At 42.5% G+C, this 16,767-nt stretch overlaps 1 protein-coding gene across 2 annotated transcripts; it reads left to right on the forward strand.

The window, feature by feature from the left end:
- Positions 1-752: 752 nt before the first annotated feature.
- On the forward strand, positions 753-16,270 carry IFT46 (intraflagellar transport 46). Of its 2 annotated transcripts, none has more exons than XM_027563583.1 (12): positions 753-911; positions 1,844-1,940; positions 2,574-2,653; positions 5,824-5,954; positions 7,494-7,568; positions 7,725-7,818; positions 8,218-8,346; positions 9,416-9,537; positions 9,903-9,969; positions 13,315-13,375; positions 13,657-13,742; positions 14,927-16,270. In XM_027563583.1, exons 3-12 carry the CDS (start codon positions 2,609-2,611, stop codon positions 14,984-14,986), a joined length of 870 nt encoding a protein of 289 aa, XP_027419384.1. In that variant the 5' UTR covers positions 753-911; positions 1,844-1,940; positions 2,574-2,608; the 3' UTR covers positions 14,987-16,270. The 2 variants fall into 2 exon arrangements, with proteins under 2 accessions (XP_027419384.1, XP_027419383.1); XM_027563582.1 differs by lacking the exon at positions 14,927-16,270 and adding an exon at positions 14,447-14,925 and having other exon boundaries at positions 754-911.
- Positions 16,271-16,767: the final 497 nt, after the last annotated feature.

Consider the following 16,767-nt stretch of genomic DNA (forward strand, 5'->3'; position numbering starts at 1 on the left):
CTAAGTCACTTCAGTGGGGTCTGACTCTGTGCTACCCCATAGACAGCAGCCCACCAGGCTCCCCCGTCCCTGGGATTCTCCAGGCAAGAACACTTGAGTGGGTTGCCATTTCCTTCTCCAATAATGTAATATAAAGGCTATAAAAGGTCGTACAAAGTGTGGGAATTTAAGCAAACTTCCGAGTTTGCCTAAAGTCTGTCTGGACTGATTTAGCAGGAATAGTAGCCCAGTGATCCTTGATCTGGGAAGAAAATACACACCTTATTTCCGTATGGGAAGGCTAACTCTGCTGCTAAGTCGTTTCAGTCGTGTCCGACTCTGTGCGACCCCATAGTCGGCAGCCCAGCAGGCTCCCCTGTCCCTGGGATTCTCCAGGCAAGAACACTAGAGTGGGTTGCCATTTCCTTCTCCAATGCATGAAAGTGAAAAGTGAAAGTGAAGTCGCTCAGTCGTGTCCGACTCTTCGCGACCCCATGGACTGCAGCCTACCAGGCTCCCCCGTCCATGGGATTTTCCAGGCAAGAGTACTGGAGTGGGATGCCATTGCCTTCTCTCTAGACGAACCGAAATTCAGCCGTCAGCTTTGCCGCTCCCCGACGCTAGATGCCGCCACAGACGTATTTCTTGAAACTAGCCAAACAGGATCCGAGCCCCTCTGGATCTGATTCCTTTGAGCCTTCGCTGGAAGAGACGTAACGCGCTGGAGTGGAGAGGATCTCACGAGAGTGGAGGAAAGTCTCGCGATTTTTCCTTTTTTTTTTCCCTTAGCAACTGATAACAGGCTAGTTGATCCGTGTAGAAGCCGTGGCTGTCTTCTAAGTAGAAGTGGCCAGGCCTCAGATTGGAGTGAAACCCCAGTCCTAGGCTGGGGTTCTTTCCATATAGACGAGACGGATTCAGAGGGGCTACAGGTAATTCGTACTCTTTCTCCCTCCCAAGAGGAATAGGAAGGACTCCCGTTCCCTCTTCCCAACCTCTTAAACCTTTTCCCGTCTTCTTGACAAATATTCTCTCCCCTCTTCCTTCACGCCGTCGCCAATCTTTGTTTCATTTACCCCCCGACAAACTTAAGTGGGATCCGACCTACAAGACGAGGGTGGGATGGTGCGGATAAGGGTGATGGCTTTCAGGATTATTGGATGGGACCAAGAGCCGAGTTTACCCTCGCTTTGCGGAACGCCCCTCCCCCACCCCGCCAGGTAACCCGAGAGACAGAACTTTTTCTAGAACCTCCACAGCCTCCCCTGAGAAACGCTGGCAGCACTGGGACACTGACCGAACCCGAGGAGAGAGCCATTATCTACAGAGGGATGCTGTATTGCCCTCGCGCGCGTATCTTAGCAGCTTTGGGTACCTGCTGCAGACACTGGCTGTCGTTTCTCTCCTCGATTCCCTGGTTCCCCAGGCAGCCTGCCAGCAGTCCCTAAATAAGAGCTGCAGAAAAATGACTTAACTGTGTGACCTGGGGCCAAGAAGCCTGAAGGAAACTTTGAGTGGGGGGTGAAGTGGAAGTGTTAGTCGCTCACTCGTGTCCGACTCTTTGCGACCCCATGGACTGTAGCCCGCCTGGCTTTTCTGTCCATGGGATTCTCCAGGCAAGAATACTGGAGTGGGTTGCCATGCCTTCCTCTAGGGGAGCTTCCTGACCCAGGGATCGAACCTGCGTCTCCTGCATTGGCAGGCAGATTCTTTATCGTCTAAGCCACCTGGGGGGTAAACGTTTCAGGTAAAACTGATGTCTTGGGTAAGGAAGAGGAACCATTGCTGGTTTGGAATCCACCTCTCCAAAGACTGCTTAATGTCCCGTGATAGAAGCTATGTAGTCATTCTTCCTTTTGCTTAGACCAAGATTGTTGAAAACCAGACGTATGATGAGCGTCTAGAGATTAACGACTCTGAAGAGGTTGCAAGTATTTATACTCCAACCACGAAACACAAAGGTAAGAGAGGCATTAAGAGGAAAGAAGAGAAATGGTTGTTTTTTGTTTTGCAATTGTAAATCACTGGTTATTAAAAATAAACCAAAATTTGTAAAGTAAAAACCTGATTCAGATTCATATTGGTGACTATTATATACCAGGAACTAGGTCCTATCCTTCCACATAAAGTTTTTTCGATTGATCCTTGCAACAATCCTGAGTGACAAATATTACTGACCCCATTGAGAGGTGGGACTACTGACACCCAGAGAGGTTGAATCGTTTTGTCCACGTGATAGAGTTGTCCTTTAAACTGAGTCTTCTGACTATAAATCCAGCACTCCTTTTGCTTCACTCGTTACTGACTTTATTTCAACAATAAACTAAGGGCAGATTTTATGCTATTTGTGTAATGGCAGATAATCAGTTAGTATTAATATAATGTCTAACCCAATGCCTTAAGCATAATAATACTTAGTAAGTGTATCTTGAATTGACAGAGCCATGCTAGAATTCAGTTTCCTATCTTTCAGTTAGCTATTCTTATCAATCCTGTTCCATAAAATGGTTAGAGCATAAAATATTATAAATGAAAAATATCTGTCTTTAAAAATCATTTTAACAAAAACCTAATGGGAAAACTTTTCTTCTAAGGAGTTCCTTGTTCCTCGCATCTTTCTAACAAGACTATGGCTGATAACAGCAGTGATGAGTATGAAGATGAAAATAACAAGGTGCAGTATAATCCACAACTTCTTGTGAAATTGCTGCTTTGTGTATTTTGTAGCTAATTTAAAGTGACACGAGTTCAGTAGCAAACATTTCTTGAATACTCACCACTACTGGTTAGGTGTCTTTAAGCTCATGGAGAACAGTCAACGGCCAAGAGCCTTAAGACTGTGATTCTCCTTCAGGAATAAAGATTATTGTTATAGCTGACTTTTTGGCAAGAAATTTCATATAACACAGTCCGGGGTTTCTGAAACTTTTCTGGTCATTTTAATCAACTGGGGTACTTACGGAAAAAAAAAAAAAAAAAAATGACCGGTCCCCACCCAGCACTACCTAATTGGATTCTTGAAGATAAAAACCTGAAAATGTAAATATATTTGAGCAAGCACTGCAAGTAATTCTTATGATAAAGCAAGTTTGAAATGACTGGTCCTGGCCTTTGTTCATTGTCAACACTTGTGATACTGCCAGTATTTTGTGAAAGAGAGACTTTAATTTTGAAGTCTTAAGGCCCAGATGTCACTTATTGTTATTTTATGAACCAAGAGAATCACCATTTCTGAAAGAGAGATGAGAAAATGCCTACAGCTCTAGATGGCTGCTACTGCTGCTAAGTCGCTTCAGTCATGTCCGACTATGTGCGACCCCAGAGACAGCAGCCCACCAGGCTCCCCCATCCCTGGGATTCTCCAGGCAAGAACACTGGAGTGGGTTGCCATTGCCTTCTCCAATGCATGAAAGTGAAAAGTGAAAGGGAAGTCGCTCAGTCGTGTCCAACTCCTAGCGACCCCATGGACTGCAGCCCACCAGGCTCCTCCGTCCATGGGATTTGCCAGGCAAGAATACTGGAGTGGGTTGCCATTGCCTTCTCCGCTCTAGATGGACGGGGCCTTAAATTTGCACATGTGCACTGCCTAATAGCCCTTGTGGTTAGCCTTAGCACATTGTCCAATGCCTATGCTTTAATTATCCTCCAAGAATAGGAGTTTTGAGGACTCAAGTGAAGGAGAATATTCGAAGTAATGCAGAAAGCTACAGTGAGAGAGATGGATTTCGTAGGAAGTCTAAAATGTAATGTTTTGAAATAGCTCTGCTTTGTGACTATGTGCTGTTTGACATCTCACCTACAAAGTAATTTTTTGGCCTTTTGTCTGGTATATAAAGTCTTCTGCCTTAGGTCAGAGATTTTGCAAAGCACTACTTTGAAGAAGCAGACAAAAGTGAACAATTTTCCTAAATTGACCTCCTAATTTTGTGTATTCATCCTGAATTTTTCATCTTCACATGATATAGTCAATATTAAAGGCTCATTTATCTTTCCAATTTAATATACACCCAGAATCAGTAAAAAGGATCCACTTTTGAATAATCTTTAAGCTGACAATATTCTTAAAAATCTTCCCTTGCCAGACTGCTTCCCATGTGACCCAAGAATAATTTGGGCAGATTTTGAATTAGTAAAGAACACTATGGGAGATCCTTACCAACTGTATACCAGTAAGACAATTTCTGCAACTGTCATCTATACCATATGTTACATATTAGTTAAAATACATTTTTGTCCACATGTATACCTGTGGCGGATTCATTTTGATATTTGGCAAAACTAATACAATTATGTAAAGTTTAAAAATAAAATAAAATAAAAATACATTTTTGTTGATGTATAATAAATCTGTGTTATGCTTAGAGGAAAATGTAACCAAAAGTTGTTTTTTTTTTTTTTAAGATGTCCTATAATATGTCACAGTTTTATATGTCAGAAGCCACTTTAAAAGAATTGTTAAATAATTTTTAAAACTAGAACCAAATATCTCTTAACCTCAGTATAAGCCATATGGAAACTGAGCTTGAAAACCCATTTTTAAAGGGGGCCAGTTGGCCACCTTTCAGATCCTAAGTGAAGGCATACCACAGGCTCCAGGCCCTAGAGGCAAAGACAGGGACCCCCATCCCAACTGCCCTGGCAAGCCCAAGCACCACCAGACCCCTTCTCATGGACTGCAGCACACCAGGCTTCCCTGTCCATCACAAACTCCCAAAGCTTGCTCAAACTCATGTCCATCGAGTCAGTGATGCCACACAACCATCTCATCCTCTGTCATCCCCTTCTCCTGCCTTCAGTCTTTCCCCGCATCAGGGTCTTTTCCAGTGAGTCAGATCTTCACATCAGGTGGCCAACGTATTGGAGTTTCAGCTTCAGCATCAGTCCTTCCAATGAATATTCAGGATGATTTCCTTTAGGACTGACTGATTTGATCTCCTTGCAGTCCAAGGGACTCTCAAGAGTCTTCTCCAACACCACAGTTCAAAAGCATCAATTCTTTAAAGAAAGCAGCTTTCTTTGTAGTCCAACTCTCACATCCATACATGACTATCTTGAGATATAAGGTACAGTTATTTTATTTAACTTGTTGGGGAAGGAAGGGAGACCATGAGTAGGTCAGATACCCATTGAATGCAAAGGAAAATGCACAGTCTCTGGAACTGCTGGACAGAATCCAGGCACAGGGTTGAGTACGATTTTTCTTCCTTGGTTATAAGCAGCTTCCCCTGGGCAGTCTTGCAAATTAAATACTAGGTTTCCTCCCTGTGATCTTTGTGAGTATTAAGATCCCCTAAAATGTGTCTTCCCCACTTCATCTTCCCCCTATTTCCTCCCAAAATAACTATTTAGAGTTCTTCTTAAGAAGAAGTGTGTTCTTCTTCAGAAGTCCCTCAGTTTTAGAGCTGAAGCTGACTGGATAAAGTTTATGCAGAGTTCTCAGGATCTCCTAAGTGAGAGGTAAAAGAGAGATGTACTGAATAAAGTATACCCAAGCCACACACAGATGACTATGGTTATAGAAAGTGGGGACTCAGTAGCTAAGAAGGAGCGAAGAAGGTTCTTGGGGCCCTTCTGGGGAGGGCTTCCTTCTCTTTCCAGTGAATTGGTGCCAAGTGGGAGGGTTCTTGTTACAGCGCTAGGTGAGAACTGGGCAAAAGTACACTGCTGGTGGTGGTGGTTTAGTCAGCAAGTCGTGTCTGCCTCTTGTGACCCTGTGGACTGTAGCCCACCAGGCTCCTCTGTCAATGGGATTTTCCGGGCAAGAATACTGGAGTGGGTTGCAATTTCCTTCTCCCCAATTTCTCCTAACCGGGAGCTTTCTATGCCTACCCTGCTTTGTCTCAGGAGAAGAAGAAGACCTCACAGCTGACGCCTCAGCGGGGCTTTAGTGAGAATGATGATGATGACGATGATGATGACTCATCTGAAACTGATTCTGATGATGATGATGAAGAGCATGGGGCCCCTTTGGAAGGGTAAGGAGAGCACCCTTGCAAAGGAGGAAACTCTTCCTTCCAAACATTGGACAGGAGGATGTCAGTGAGAAGTGAACTTCTAGCAGCTCTTTTGATCTTCTCTAGGGTTATCAGATGCTCAGAAACCCAACATAATGAGTGTTCCTTCTTCTCTGGCTCCACTGCCTGAGTCCTGTGATGTCACTATGATGTCACTTGCACTGTTTGAAACATCTGTGGGCTCAGGGATTTCATGAGGATTTGCTGAGTCAATTTATCTGATGGTCTCTGACTCCAGGGAGTTCACATTTTAGGGAAGAGAAGATAATTATGTGGTGGTAAAGAACAATCTTCAAGGGACATTGTTACATTTTAAAAAGGTATAGAAGTCTTTGTGTTGTGCTAGCATGTGTATCAAACAGATACTACATAAGCTGTCTCTAGGCAACACTAGGAACTCATAATACTGATTACTCTTGGGAGGGGAGCATAACTTTCCACTGTATACATTTTGTACCTTTTATTTCCTATCATGTGCATGCACCACTTATTCAATGAAGTAGTTTAATAAAAATAAAAATAGTTACATTTTAATTATTCACATGCAGGTAGACACTAAGTAAATTAGGCAAGTGTTTAATAGCAGCCTGACTTTTCATGCTTTGCAGTTTACCTCATGATCCTGCTTCCATAAATTATAATCTGGGGAAAGGTAAACTTTAAGTAATCTATTTAGTTTTTTTCTTAAGCAACTCTCCCCAGAAGAACCTTAAATCACTTTCCAAGTCACTTATATACTTTGTCAATTCATGGTTGTTTAGTCACTCATTCACGTCCAACTCTTTTGTGACCCCACGGACTCCAGGCTCCTCTGTCCATAGGATTTTCCAGGAAAGAACACTGGGGTGGGTTGCCATTTCCTTCCCTAGGGGATCTTCTCAACCCAGGGATCGAACCTGCATCTCCTGCATTGGCAGGTGGATTCTTTCCCATTGAGCCATCTGGGAAGCCCTATCAATTCATTACATTTTACTTAATTATAGTCATTAATATGCACTCTACTATTTCTTTTAACTGTATACATTTTATGTATTAATGCAAGTACCTTTCAATAACTGCAGTGTCCAGCTTGACCTATCTCTCAAGCGTTAGACATTTTATTTGTTTCCAATTTTTTACTTTTACAAATAACACTGAAAAACATCTTTGTAAAAACTCCTTTTTCTTGAGACAAACCATTTTCATGTCAGAAATTAAGATCTCATTCTATCTTTTCTCTTTATCCCCTTCATTTAAAAAGAAAAAAGGAAAACAATTTCTGCTACACTCTAAAATTTTTCAAGATTATGTTTTGGATTTTCTGTACCTGTTTTTCTTCATTGTCAGAGATAACTGAGAGCTGATTATAATCAGTTTTAAAGTTGCCTTGCAAGCCACTCAGAAGAGGCAGATGTGGGTGGAGCAGAAACTAGGTTTAGAGTCACATGCTCTGTGCTGAACCAGGACTCAGCAACCCCCACTCTTCTCTGGCCACCTTGAGCCGTGGTTTCCTTTCCCCAGGGCGTACGATCCTGCAGACTATGAGCATTTGCCAGTTTCTGCTGAGGTTAAGGAGCTCTTCCAGTACATCAGCAGGTGAGTACTAGGACCTCCCACCACAACCCCTAGCCCTGCCTTGCCCTTGCCTTCCTCTTATCTGAAACATGACCATTCCCCTTAGGTTTTTCTCATTCTGAATAATAAAATAAGTTTCACTGACGGTCTCCACCTTCTCATGGCAATATCTCCTAGGTATACACCACAGTTGATTGACCTGGACCACAAACTGAAGCCTTTCATTCCTGATTTCATCCCAGCGGTTGGGGATATTGATGCATTCTTAAAGGTCAGAACGTCCTAAAATGACTCCTTAGGTGTTTCTTCTAACCCCTCTATTACTCTAACAGTTAAACTAATTTCCTTGACTAACAATAACTACCTTAGTATATATTCTTCATTTCACTGGAATTCTTAACTTGCTCTCAACTCGAAATTATACTCATTGCTAATAGGTAAATAATTATCTCATTATGTGTTAAAAATTTGTCATATATTTGCCTCCTAATTATCCATAACTTCAGCTTTATATTTAAGGTCATGTATTTTTTTTCTAGATAGTATTTTGGTACAGCATGATATATAGGCATGCTTTTTAATACTAGTAATAGTAATGACCAGAAAAGTTCTTCCTTAGCTTCTTGAAAACAAGTGTGCCTTTTCATGTTCTTACCTTTCTCCTTTCCAGGTTCCACGTCCTGATGGAAAGCCTGACAACCTTGGCCTATTGGTATTGGATGAGCCTTCAACAAAGCAGTCAGACCCTACAGTGCTCTCACTGTGGTTAACAGAGAATTCCAAACAGCACAACATCACAGTAAGCTACTGGCCTAGCACAGGCCCCAGCTCAAGGGGGCTGAGAGTAGAAGCCTCACTAATATTTGAACAGTCGACTTACTCCCTGTAAAAGGGATGGCTATGATTTCAGCCAGCCCTATTTTTTACATAACAGTTGTATTAAAACATAATGTAATTATTGTGAAATTCACCTTTTAAAATTGTACAGTTCAGTGATTTTTATTTTTATTTATTTATTTTTTTTAGTTCAGTGATTTTTAGTATATTGACGGAGCTAATGCAACCATCACCATTATTTAAGAACATTTTCATATTCCAAAAAGAAACCCCTTGGTAATTCCCTAGTGGGGAATTACCCCACTAGGTGGTTAGGGCTCAGCACTGCTGTGGGCCCGGTTCAATCCCTGATCAGAGAACTACAATTCTATAAGCTACTCAGTGCAGCCAAAACACAGAAACAAAAACAAACAGAAAGAAACGCTATACCCATTAGTAGTCACTCCTCTCCTCATTCCCCCTGCTCCTAAACCCTGGTCACTACGCATTCCCTTTTTTATGGCTGAATAATGCTCCACTGTATGGATATATCACACTGTATCTATGCATTTACCTGTTAATCCCACTTCTATTATGCTTCTAGGAACAGGTACATGTTTTTGCACGGACATATATTGTTATTTGTCTTGGGTATAGGTAAAAGTAGGGTTACTGGTCCATATGGAAACTATTTAATATTTTGAGGAACTGCTAAACTCTTTTCCAAAGTGGTTGAATCAATTTATAGTCCCATCAGCAATGAATGAGAGTTCCAATTTCTCCACATCCTCACCAACACTTGGTATTGTCTTTTTTATTCTAGCCATCCTACTAGGTTTAAATGGTCTCTCATTGTGATCATTCCTATCCTGTTGACTTGCCCCTTTCCCCTGGCTCCAGAAGACTTTAACAGGGTTTTCTATAATCTTCATTTGGCTACTGGCAAGCTTCCCTTTTCATCAGTTACCTCGAATATGAAATAGCAGCATATGATGAGCTTCTCTGTGAAGCTCATTATTGCCGTCAGTCTGGCTTTCCTGTTGTTTTTCTAGCAACATATGAAAGTAAAGAGCCTGGAAGATGCAGAAAAGAATCCCAAAGCCATTGACACATGGATTGAGAGCATCTCTGAGTTACACCGTTCCAAGCCCCCTGCAACTGTGCACTATACCAGGTAAGAAATAGCACATTCTTCACCATAGTAACCCATGGTAATCTTCACCACCTAGGAAGTCATTGCTTCTGAGGAGGAGGTGCCAAGATTGGGACATATTTGAAATATATCAACGTCAGGACCTATGGATCCTGGCTGCTACTGGCTAAGATTGCAGACATAAAGATTATGGTTTACCTGGTATTTTTACTTAGCCAGCTTCTCCAAACCCTAGGTCTTGGGTAAGTGTGGCCCACTCAGTCTGTGTTCTCTTGAAATCCTAATGTGCCCAGGCTGAGAACCTCCCTTCAGCCTAGAATGTCCTGATGCAAAGATTGCCGATACCAGCCCCTGTTTTCTGTTCATCCTTGCCGCTATAATTCTAGGCCTATGCCCGATATTGACACACTGATGCAGGAGTGGTCTCCAGAGTTTGAAGAACTTTTGGGAAAGGTGAGTGGAAGGTAGCAGGAGCTTAGAAAGTGTGGCATTCATTCTAGGGACCATAGTTTCTCTCTTCTTGTATTACTGTTATCATTAACTTTTAAATTTATGTATAATATAAAATTGGAAACAAACACGTTAAGTGTTGATCAATTTTCACCAACCAAATACCTTTGTGTAGCCAACACATCAGATCAAAAAAACCAGAACACTGCTGGCATCCTGGAAGCCCCCTCAGGCTTCTATCTCCCAACTTAACTACCATCCTGACTTCTAACAGCACAGATTAGGTTTGCCTGTTTTGTATTTTATCTAAATCTAATCATGTTCCTTTGTGTCTTGTTTATTTGCTTATCTGTATTCTTCATCAATGTAGAGATTTATCCATATTGTTTCTTAGATTGTGGTTATACATTTATTCTAATTATGGTATTCCATTGTTTGAATATAGGACAATTTATTTATCCATTCTGTGATAGCCATTGAGTAGTTTACAGATTTGAGCTGTTATAAATTACTCTGTAATATTATTATACTATTACTTTGAACACGTAACTTTTGGTGAATGTATGTACCTAAAGTATTACCACTGTGGACTTACCCTTTCCACAGAGGCATATGTCCTGTTTTGAGTAGCTGATGTCCCATTCCTAATGATCCTAAATTTTTAAAAAGTGCCCAGGAATATATTTCATAAACTGTCAAGACCTTTTCGAAGCAAATTATACACCTTGAGTGGAGGGCAGCACTAGGTCGCAGTGAACGAGGAGTCAAACCACGCTCCTGGGAGGCACCAGCACTTGCCCCAGTGCGCCATGCAGTGGGCTGCCCTTGCAGTTCGGATTTCAACTGCATTGTTTTCTAGAAATTGAAATGTTTGTAACAAAGGTTATCTGAGAGAGTCAACTTTCAAGTCTAATTAAAATTTCAGGGAAAAAATGATGGAGGATTTGCCCTATCAGACAGTAGAAAATTATAGAGCTATAGTAAATAATAATGTTCTGGTTAGGAATAGAGCTAGATCAGCAGCACATAGACAACGCAGAAAAAACCCACATAAATGTGGAAATTTGCTGTATAAGAAAGATGGTTATTTTACTCTTTTTTTTGGCCATGCCTCAGAGCATGAAGACCTTAGTTCCCCCACCAGGGATCAAACCCACACCCCCTGCAGTAGAAACAGAATTTTAACCACTGGACCATCAAGCATGCCCAAGAAAGATGGTTAAATGATTACAGGTAGAATGGGTTGTGATGAGATTACTGACCAGTCACTTGAGAAAAATAGATCTATGCCTCAGCCATATGCATGCTGCTGCCGCTGCTTAGTTGCTTTAGTTGTGTCAGACTCCGTGAGACCTCATGGACTGTAGCCTGCCAGGGTCCTCTGTCCGTGGGGATTCTCCAGGCAAGAGTACTAGAGTGGCTTGCCATGCTCTCCTCCAGGGGATCTTCCCGACCCAGGGATTGAACCTGAGTCTCTGCATTGCAGGCAGATTCTTTACCACTGAGCCACCAGGAAAGCCCCAACCATATGCATACGTGAATTCCAAATGAGTTAAACAATGAAGTAAAAATAAAGCTATTACAAGTACCATTTTTTTTATATAGGAGAAATATTCAGTTGTCCAAAAGGTTCGTTCGGGTTTTCCTGTATGATGTTACGGGAAAACCCAAACAAATCTTTTGGCCAACCCAATACTTACTACTGTTGGGATGGTGAAGTATTTCTTTGTGTAATAAGAATCTTAAAAGTCATGTGGAAAATGTGACAGTTTATAGACTCATACAAATAAAAAATTCTAATAGTTACCATAAACAAAGTTTAAAATATGATGGACTGGGAACTCCCTGGCTGTCCAGTGGTTAGGGCTTCACACTTTCACTCCCAAAGGCCAGGTTCAATCCCTGTCCCAGAAACTAAGCTCCTGAATGGCATGGCTGAAAAAACAAGTGATGGATCAAGAAGTTACTTACATATATATGTGACAACATTACTATCCAAGCAAAGAGCTTTTGCATGTGTGCTAAGAGATCGAACCTGCGTCTCCTGAGGCTTCTGCATCGCAGGCAGATTCTTTACCGCGGAGCCACCAGGGAAGCCCAAAGAGCTCTTACATATCAAGAAAATTGAGCAAAGATGGTAACAGATCCTTCCTGGTCATGGTATTTAAAACTGCTACCCCATGTTCCCCAAGCTCTTTACCTGCTTTTTCTCCATAGTACTTACCTTCTGACGTATTATATACCTTATTTTGTTTTTTGTTTCTCTCTACTAAAATGTAAGCTAATGAAGACAGTTTTGGGGGGGTATATGTTTATTGAGAAATTACTGTAAAAAAGCAAAGAATTTGAAAACAATCTCTTTTATCACAGCATTTTAAAGCTGTAGCTGAGGAAAAAATGTCTGACTAGGGAACTGAATAGATAGATTGTGGTACATCCAGTCAGTGAAATACTCACCTGAGGAATCATTTGGCCTTATTTTGCTCTGATACAGAGAAGTATCAATTATATGTTGGAAAAAGGAAATTGCAGAAGCTGATTTTTATAAAATTACACCCTGATTTTTATAAAAAGAGAACAAAAAGTTATTAAGATGCTAATGGTTTTTAAACGTACAGTATGAACTGGTTTTGATCTGGAGCCTGTCATCTGAGATATCATGTCACTTTTTCTGTTCCTGTGGTGTCCAAGGACCATTAGGCCTTGTAACTCCAAGTAACTATAAATACTTGCCCATAACCTGGGTCCAGTTTCTTCTTCACAAATACAGGAAGACTGCATGGCAGTGTATTTTACTTATAAAATATTTTAGCCCTATTATATCTTCTGCTATTTCAGTGGTTAATGAGTATAACCAATTCCATTTTACTGATCAGGAAAAAAAAAAAATTGTATTATTGCTCAGGCTGCCGTAACACAGTACCACAGACTGGGTGGCTTAAGCAAAAGAAATTTATTTTTTCACACCACTGGAAGTTGGACATCAAACTGTCCACAGCGCTGAGTTCTTCCAGAGCCTCTCCCCTTGGCCGTCTCCTCCCTGTGTCTCCATGTGGCCTTCCTCTCTGTGTGTCTGTGTCCTGATTTCCTTTTATAAGGGTTCCAGTCGCTCTGGATTAGGACTCATCCTAATGGCCTCATTTTAACTCATCTCTTTTATGACAGTATCTCCAAATACACCACCTGACACACTTGGGGTCAAGACTTTAGCATATAAATTTGAGGAGGACACAATTCAGCCCATCACACCCCTTATGCTCGGAGCTCTTTTCCTTCAGATAAAGGGAATGATGCTAGGACCGCTGAAATGTCAGCCTTTGATTTGGGTCTGTCCCGTGCCTCTCCTAGGTGAGCCTGCCCACAGCAGAGATTGATTGCAGCCTGGCAGAGTACATTGATATGATCTGTGGTAAGCCCTCCCGTCCCTTTCTTGGCCGCCCCGTCTTTGGATAAATTCACTGTGGGCTGTTGAAAAGGCTTTTTTACTCTGAATTACAGCCTTTTCTTTAAGCCAGTTATGCTGTTTGGCAGCACTTGAGGGTGGTGTTTGGGTTTTTGTGACTACCTGCTGGGTATTTAACCCCTAGAGTTACAGTAACACATTCCATCTGGGAAGGGACTAGCCACCTAAACAGAAATGCCCCATATTCCCAGATTTTTGTTTCTGCTCATGGGAGTTCTCGATTTCAGCTATCCTAGACATCCCTGTCTACAAGAGTCGAATTCAGTCCCTCCATCTGCTCTTTTCCCTCTACTCGGAATTCAAGAACTCACAGGTAAGACCAGCACTAGAGATTGACTTCAGCTGTAGTGACTGCCGCCGCCAGTGTCCTCAACCTGCTGTGATTCTGCCTGTGACAATGGAGGAGGTCTCTGCCTGGAGTTATCATTGCCCTCCCCGTAACGGAGGGAACTGTGAAGCAGGCAGGGATGGGGCTTGTAAAGGAAGGGGAAATAGAACCCATGTGGGCCTTAGGGTAGGTGAGGATCTACAGTGGACACTCAGTCTTACAGAATTAAGTGGCCTAATGAATGGAAGCAGGAAGCATAGGAAAAAGGGGGTTCATGTTTGAAGGAGGCAGGGCACATTTCTAGCTACTTTTCAAAGACAATACCAAGGAATTGTTTTAGAAGTAGAATTGGGAGAAGAATGGAGCTTAAAGAGTTGTAAAGAGGTTGTATGTGCTAAGTTGCTTTAGTTGTGTCCAGCTCTTTGCGACCCCATGGACTGTAGCCCACAAGGCTCCTCTGGCTATGGGGTTCTCCAGGCAAGAATACTAGATGGGTTGCTATGCCCTCTTCCAGGGGATCTTCCCGACCCAGGGATCAAACCCATGTCTCTTACATCTCCTGCATTGGCAGGCAGGTTCTTTACCACTAGAGTCACCTGGGAAGCCCTATGCAGAGGTTAGTTCTTAATAAAGTGTCATAACTAGCATATCCCCAAATCCTCCATATTCCCTCTCCTTTCTCCTCACAGCATTTTAAAGCTCTAGCTGAAGGCAAGACAGCATTCACCCCTCCATCCAATTCCAACTCCCAGGCTGGAGATGCCGAGACGTTAACCTTCAGCTGAGACACCTCCCATGTGGCTGCTTCACGGCTGCGCCAGCTCCTCTGCCCCAGCTGAGGAGGGGTCAGCGTCAGCCTCCTGGCAGCCTTGCCTGCCTCACACTGACTCAGGCATGGCGCACGTGCTACTACGGTTTCTGCCAGAGAGCACTGCTCGCGGTCATCAAATGGCTAGTGCCTGTTTCAGGGCTCCTTCACACGGGAAGTACGCATTGACACCACTGTGGGGATTTGAGCTAGAAGCACTGGAATTCCTGGGGCCCCAGGATGCTCAGGATGGGAGGAAGGCTGAAAAGATGTTCTTTTTGAGATAGCAATAGGATTATTTTCTTTCATGCTCAAAGTCAATCGGCAAAGGTTTTACAAATAAAATGCTCTTATCTTTCAGGTTACCCTGCTGTCCTTTAACACAGAAGAGAGAAGGCAGACTGACCGTAGGCAGAGATGAGAAACTCGGCCTAGAGGCATTCAGTGACTTGCAGTTTAAGCAAATCCACCTTCAGAAATAAAATCAAACCCCAATCCTTCAGGGTTGGCAGTAGAGGGCAAACATTTTTCTCCCAGAACCTATTTTTCCTGGGAGTCTCCCACCAAGTAGTGCTGCCTGCCTGTCTGGCCCCAGACTGTCCAGCTGTGGTCTCAGGGAGCCTAGCTACTGCAGCCACCCAGGTGAAAGAGGATGGGGTCTTGGAGTAGGGTGGCAGTGGTAGAGGTGGACAGATTGGGGAAGTTTTCTGAAGGTTATATCAGCTAAATTCTACTCAGGAAGACAAATCCTAACAAAGGATGGTAAACACGGGCAACTGGTTACAAAAGTGCCTGAAGAAACAAAAGGGAGAATGGAGGGTGCTGAAGGAACAAGGGTTTAGCATGCACTGCAGGGGTTGGAAATGAGAGTTGCCACTGGGGTCAGGACTGCCGAGCAGGCCCACAGCCCCTCTTCCCAGGACACAGCCACCCTCCTTTCTCCCACCCTCTCCTGCTTTGCCAAGTGCTTCCCACTGGCAGAAATTAACAGCTGGCAAGGGAATCTGGAAAACTGGTCAGCATAGAGTACAGAAGGGAGGGTGTGGGGTAAGAAAACAGAGAGATAACCAGCAGAGGTGGAACCAACAGAACTTGGTGATAGAGTGGATGTGGGGCATGGAAGAGAAGAAATCAAGGACGACTTGCAAGTTTTTGGGCTTGAGCAGCTGGGTGGATAATGGCCATGAGAATATTAAGCAACTCTGAGAACAGGAATAAGGGGCCACATTTAAAATAAGAGGATAAAATAGAGGAATGAGTGGTGACGCTCTCAGCCCTCTTCCAGGCTTATCCCTCCAAAGCAGGATATTGGAAGAGTCCCAAGCAGCCTAAGAGAAAAGACCTAAAGATATTGATGGGGTAATCTAAGCAAATGTCTCGGTCCCCCTACCTACCCATCAACTTGTGTTCAGCGCTGGGGTGCCTCCCCTTGTGTGTATATATGTGTCTGTGTGTATACACAGAGGCATGCTTGCAGCGCTCATTCTTAAACAGGAATGTACAGTCTCTAGGCATTTGAAGAAACCCAGAAAAAGGCCAAAATATAGCAAAGAAAATCAGAGAAACTAAATTTTTTAAATTATTATATTCATAGAGAAGTAGTTCTTAAATTTGGTTGCATGTTAGAATCAACTGGAGATCTTCTAAAGATAAGTTTCCTCTCCCAGACAATACACCAGACTAATAAAATCACAGCCTTTTTTAAGCTCCTCAGATTATTTCAATATGCAGACAAATTTGAGAACCACTGTCAAAGAGAGATGAGGAAATACCACATCCATGAAATAAAGTAGGAACATACAATACAGCAAGAAGATACAATTATAAACATTTACACACCTAATAACAGACTCTAAGAATATATGAGGTGAAGTTGACAACTGAAGGGAGAAAGAGTTTTACAATAATAGCAAGACACTCTCAATAAGGGATAGAACACCCAGACTGAAGATAAGTAAGGAAATAGCCTGAACTGCACAATAAACCAACTAGTTCTAATAGACATAAACAGAACTCTAGCCAACAGCAGAGAATGCACCTAAGTGCACGTGGGACATGTTCCAGGATGGAACATGTGTTAGGGCACAAATTCTCAACAGGTTGTAAAAGGTAGACAGCACACAAAGTGCTTTCTCAGACCACCACGAAGAGCAGTTAGAAATCAATAACAAGGAAAACTGAAAAATTCTGCAGAAGTTAAAC

The sequence above is a fragment of the Bos indicus x Bos taurus genome, chromosome 15 (assembly GCF_003369695.1).
Source record: "Bos indicus x Bos taurus breed Angus x Brahman F1 hybrid chromosome 15, Bos_hybrid_MaternalHap_v2.0, whole genome shotgun sequence".
Classification (NCBI taxonomy): domain Eukaryota; kingdom Metazoa; phylum Chordata; class Mammalia; order Artiodactyla; family Bovidae; genus Bos; species Bos indicus x Bos taurus.

Coding starts and splice junctions, on each gene's coding strand:
- IFT46 (XM_027563582.1), top strand. CDS start 2,609: ATGGCTGATAACAGCAGTGATGAGTATGAAGATGAAAATAACAAG. Junction 7,569..7,724: donor CTCTTCCAGTACATCAGCAG/GTGAGTACTAGG, acceptor AATATCTCCTAG/GTATACACCACAGTTGATTG. Junction 7,819..8,217: donor ATATTGATGCATTCTTAAAG/GTCAGAACGTCC, acceptor TCTCCTTTCCAG/GTTCCACGTCCTGATGGAAA.